Here is a 5989-nt window from a genome sequence, read left to right on the forward strand (position 1 = left end):
TTCTTTACAGTTGACTACTAAATCCTTTTTGCTTGCTCTCTCTGAAACTTACTAATTTTCCACACCCCCACTTTCCACTTTCTCAAAACATTTTCATTAAGGAAAATATTAAATTTAAAAGGTATCTAATATATAGCACTGTTAGCTCTCACTACACAAAACACTGTTAGATCTTTATACACAGAATACAACACTCAGGTACTTACATGAAGTAGTGGGGTTTCAACTACTTCTCGCAATTTCTCAATTTGTTCCTTACAGCCACCAACATCACTATATGTGACATCAGGCTTTTCTTCCACCTAAGAGAGGGATAGAAATATGCAACATATAATCATAGGCTTTGAGTATTAGTCCTAATTCATCAGAGTAGACCTAATACCCCCAAAATAAATAAATAAATAAACAGATTTATAACAAGTGAGAATTTTAATAAAAATAGAACAGAGCTGGACACGGTAACTCACACCTATAATCCTAGCACTCTGGGAGGCTGAGGCAGGTGGATCACTTGAGCTCACAAGCTCTATACAAGCCTGAGCAAGAATGAAACCCTATCTCTAAAAATAGCCAGGTGTTATAGTGGACGCCTGTATTCCCAGCTACCTGAGGCAAGAGGATCACTTGCAGCCTGAGGCAAGAGGATCGCTTGAGCCCAAGAATTTAAGGTTGCTGTGAGTTACGATGTCACAGCACTCTACTGAAAAAATGAGAATCTGTCTCAAAAAAAAATACATAAATATGTACATAAAAATGGAATACACCACCAGGTATTTTACTAGAACTACCTGTTATATTACTTGTTGTGACACTAACAGAGACATACTAGTAAAACAAAGACCAAAGACTGCCTCACCTGAAAAATCGTTTTAAAAGTTTTGGCAACTCTTTGGCATATACTCATATATTAAGTTTACTAGAGAAAGATTTCAAACTTTTTGAGATGAGAGATGCAATTGTATTAAATGTCGTGCCATTCCTCTTACCTTCCCATAATTTCTTACCTGCATCATGGTAACTGTTGGGTCGATCTTAGGCGGCAGTGGAATGTGAATTTGGTATTTATTTCTGTCCACACTAAGGAAGCAAAAAAGATTCTCACTAATATATTCTTTAAGATTTCAAAGTGCTTTTATGTTTAGTCTTTTATTCTCAAAACCATACTTTAAACAAGCAAGAGAGAGACAAAGACCCTAAAGTTAAACAAAGAGAAACAAAGAAAACATTAAATCTTTTGATACTAAAAGAACCAACCTATACAACGGCAACTAAACACTTGACTCAAGAAGGGCAGATTTTAAAAATGTACTGAGTGAATTATTATGTATTCTATGGACATTAACTCACTTGATCATAAGTATCCTAAAGCCATTACATCCCCCAACCTATACCATTGTAACATAAATGGACTGGTAAATTCAACTCCCAAATCCTGCACTTACTTTGATGATGACATTTGAAGCCAACTATAAAAAGCAATAGCAGCAGTAGCGGGTTGGGGAAGCTGGTGGAAAGGTAGGAAACAGATGCAGAAGGACTTTTCAACTGGAGTACATCACTAATTATCCCTCGGTAATCCAAGGCACTTAGTTCACTTATTCACAGCAAAGCCAAGGATATGAATGCATGAATGCACTACAGTATCTTTAACAATAGAGAAGTATTATATTCATTGTAAATAACCATCTTACCCAACTCTCATCCCTTCTTCAATGTCAGTAGGTGCTACCTGATCACTGAGGTCCACCACAAACTTGGCAAACTGCTTCACGTTGATAATGTATTTTGGATCCTCTGAATCAGCATTGATTATCTTTGTACATCTAACACAGCAAAAGGCTTGATTAGAGTAAGGAACCTAAACCACTATAATGAATTCAAGTAATTAGACTCTATCCTGGGCATGCAGTACACAGCTGTAAACTAGAACTTGAGAAACTGAGCCATTGTCATGGATCTTTTTCTATGCTTAACTCTAAAGGAACATTCAACTTTAGTCACCCATAAAATTTTCAAAAGATACATTCCCCTGGAAAATTAAACCCAAATATTTCTTTCTTTCTTTTTTTTTAAACCCAAATATTTCATCATTAAGAAGTTCTCTATGGCTTGGTGCCTATAGGAGAGTGGTTATGGCAGTGGCCACATACACGGAGGTTGGCAAGTTTGAACCCAGCCAGGGCCAGCTAAACAACGACAACTGCAACAAAAAAAAAGCTGGGTATTGTGCCAGGTGTCTGTAGTCCCAGCTACTTGGGAGGCTGAGGCAAGAGAATTGTTTAAGCCCAGGAATTGGCAGTTCCTGTCAGCTTTGCTGTGAGCTGTGATGCCATAGCACTCTACTGAGGGCAACATACTAAGACTCTGTCTCAAAAAAAAAGTTCTCTAATTTCTTGATTTTCATAATTATGTTCCTTTATTAGAAGCAATACCCTTTTATATCTTCAGTTGCTCTCCTTTTAATTTTCCTTGTGAGATGACAGTCACCTTATCTATACATCAAATTCAGAAATAAACATGTTCCCATTCTCTCCTGAGTTTATACTTCAAATCCATGTGTACGCTGCTATTTTTAACTTAATTATATTCATTTTCTATACGACCTAGTGAAGGTGAATTTATAATACCATCTACACCATAGTATGAAACAGTCAACTTTCTTTCCTCTGCTACATTGTCTATTATTTGTCTACTGAAGGAAAAAACAAAACAAAACAGAACTCATGTTAGAAAAGAGCAACAAATACAAAGAAATATAAACCCACCTCTGGCATATGCACATAGGCAGAGCTGAGAGTAGGGTACAGAGCACTTTGTCCTCATAGCATACGGTAATTGTGTGACAGGACTCCGTTTTCTGTTACTAGCCAAGGTCTACTAGGGAAGAAGGATTACATACATACACAGTTCAGCCTCTGTAAGCTGACCGTGGGTGTAAGGAACTGCCACAGGCTGGTCAGCATATGGAAGTGGTCAACATAAGGAACTAGGCCTCCCGTACTGATAACGTGCAGGTGGTGCATGTCCAGCCTACAAAAAGTAGATCAGCTTGAGGAGGTAGACAATATAGGGAGGTGGTCAGCAATGGAGGTGCTACTGTATGCAGAAAGAAATCTCATTACCACTTAATCCAATAGACTGGGCCACAACTATATGCACAGATAAGCATTTTTTAATCTACAGTTTTAAGAGTACAGAGATAGTGACTTCCAGAATGGCAGAATAAGGACTTTTAAAAATCTGCCCCTCTACAAAAGTAACAGGAACACTGGCAGAAAAGGTCTGAAAGCCCTCCCCAGAGAGCTGTCAGGTATCTGTCCTATTAGGCAGCCACCTGGGAAGTGCCACTCTCCGAGCTTGTCTTCACCTGACCTAACTGACAGCTCCCCCTGTCTGAGTGAGCCCTACCAGCTGGGTAATTGTTGAAAACAATTATCTGCATTTGTTTAACATCAGTTGGGGCTAAACAGAGGCTGAATAAAAACCTTGAAAGGACAAACAAGAGTAACAAACAGCAACAATAATAATTGTTGAGGAAAGGGAAAATCTGACTTCCAGAGGTGACACACTGTCTTACTTACAATGTCTGATTTCTACAAAAAAATAACCTGAGTTACAAAAAGAAACAGGAAGTTACGGCCCATAGACGGGGAAAAAGCACTTAATAGAAACTGTCCCTGAAGCAGCCTGGATGTTGTTCCTACTAAACAAAAACTTTAAATCAGTACCACAAATATTTTCAAAGAACTAAAGGAAACCATGTCTAAACAATTATTGAGACATGTGAGAATAATGTCTCACCAAATACAAAATATCAACAAAGACAGAAATTAGAATGGAATATAATTTGACTACAAAAAGAAATTGTGATACATATTACAACATGAATGAACCTTGAAATACACTAAGTTAAAGAAACCAGAAACAAAGGTCATATGATATATGATTCTATTCACATGATACACCCAGGATGGGCAAACTCACAGAAACAGAAAGATTTAGTTGTTGCCAAGACCCAGAAAGAGAGAGGGATGGAGGCTGCTAAATAGGTATTGAGTTTCTTTGGGGGGTGAAAAAAATATTCTATTCTAGAATCAGATAGTGGTGACCAACACATAACTTTCTACATATTCTCAAAGCCAAGCCAGACATGGTAGCGTACCTAAAGCATTAAGAGTGAACTTTATGAATTTTATATCAATAACATTGTTATTTTAAAATTCATAAGCTTAAAACTATACACATATAAATTTTATCATGAGAGAGTGTAAGACTTAAAGTCAATGGGTATTCTTTCAAAATAATCTTTGCTTTGTATAAAGACCAAAGATCTTACAGTGGTAGGGGTGGCTCTGTAGCTAGTCTGTCAATTAAAGAAGCATCAGAAAAATCCATATGCAAAGGCATTTCCCTCTAACTGCATTACTGAAAAAAATTCCTCTCCTATGGCCTACAGAAATGCACCTACACTTATAAATTGACCAAACCAAAATTTATTTCAGAATTAAATTCCAATCCTAAACTACCTGTAGAAGATATGCTTCTCTACCTAAAAAGCCACAGTGGTCATGCCTATTATAATCCCAACAATTTGGGAGGACTGCTTGAGGCCAGGGGTTTAAAACCATCCTGGGTAACATAGTGAGACCCTGATTCTACAAATAAGAGAATTAGTTAGGTATGGTGGCATGCACTTATAGTCCTAGCTACAACAGAGGCTGAAGCAGGAGAATCACTTAAGCCCAGGAGTTTGAGGTTCCAGTGACCTATGATCCTGCCACAGCACTCCAGCCTGGGTGACAGAAAACCAGACCCAGTTGCTAAAAAAAAATTAAAAGTAGGCCAGGCACCGTGGCTCACACCTATAATCCTAACACTCTGAGAGGCTAAAGCAGGTGGATTGCTTGAGCTCAGGAGTTCAATACCAGTCTGAGTAAGAGTAAGAACCCATCTCTATTAAAAATAGAAAAACTGAGGCAGGAGGATCTCTTGAGCCCAAGAGTCTGAGGTTGCTGTGAGCTGCAATGCCATAGCACTTTACCGAGGGTGATAAAATGAGACTCTGTCTCAAAAAAAAAAATCAACATAGGAAATAAACATCTTTCCTATGTTCTAAGAAAAAATACATATATACTAATTTTATAATAATATAAAATGATTTAATGTTATTAAATTAATTTAGTAATTAATTTAATAATTATTAAAATAACTTTTTAATAATAAAAAAGAGAGGGCTGCACCTGGCATAGTGACTCACACCTATAATCCTAGCACTCTGGGAGGTTGACATGGGAAGATTGCTTGGGTTCAGGAGTTTGAGGCCAGCCTGAGCAAGACAGAGACCTCATCTTTACTAAAAACAAAAAAAATTAGCTGGGCATCTAGCCCAGGTGGGGTTTTCTAGGCAACAATCAAAAGGTAAAATGAAAATATTAATGTAGTATTTTACCTCCTAAAAATTTTAAGTATTAGTAATAACAAAATGTGCCAGGAAGTTAAAACTCAAGTGACAAAGTAAGAAAAAAATCTGTGGCATATTTAAGAAAAGATTAACATGTACAATATATGAAATGCTTCTGAAAATTAACAAGAAACAATCCAAGAACAAACATGAGTGGTCAAAAAAATACACTTTATTAGTATAAGAAGTGGCTATCATACTATTTAGTTATTAGCACAGTGCAAATTAAAATGAAATATTTTCCCCTAAACAGCAAAAGCATAAAAACTGATAATCACATATTGATCAGACAAATGGACATTTGCCTCAAAGCCTCTTGGTCAGAGTATAAACTGGTCAAACCCCTTGTTTTCACAGATTTTTCAAACTATAAATGCCTTTGACCCTAGACTTTCACTTACAGTAATTTAGGCTATAGAAATGTGTGCACATGGCTTGGTGCCTGTGGCTCAAGTGGCTAAGGCGCCGGCCACATACACCTAAGGTGGTGGGATTGAATCCAACCCAGGCCCGCCAAACAACAATGAC

General features: G+C 37.3%; 1 protein-coding gene across 1 annotated transcript in view; it reads right to left on the reverse strand.

Moving 5' to 3' along the window:
* Positions 1 to 5989, reverse strand: part of PSMC2 (proteasome 26S subunit, ATPase 2) — a 20685-nt gene that overhangs the window by 5295 nt on the left and 9401 nt on the right. Inside the window, exons 5-7 of the mRNA XM_012812056.1 lie at positions 1692 to 1823; positions 1005 to 1077; positions 207 to 302 (exon numbers count right to left, since the gene is read on the reverse strand). Of these exons, the coding sequence (XP_012667510.1) occupies positions 207 to 302; positions 1005 to 1077; positions 1692 to 1823 (301 nt within the window). The remainder of the gene's footprint in view (positions 1 to 206; positions 303 to 1004; positions 1078 to 1691; positions 1824 to 5989) is intronic.

Source organism: Otolemur garnettii, unplaced genomic scaffold, assembly GCF_000181295.1.
Source record: "Otolemur garnettii isolate 467f Iridium unplaced genomic scaffold, OtoGar3 scaffold00005, whole genome shotgun sequence".
Classification (NCBI taxonomy): domain Eukaryota; kingdom Metazoa; phylum Chordata; class Mammalia; order Primates; family Galagidae; genus Otolemur; species Otolemur garnettii.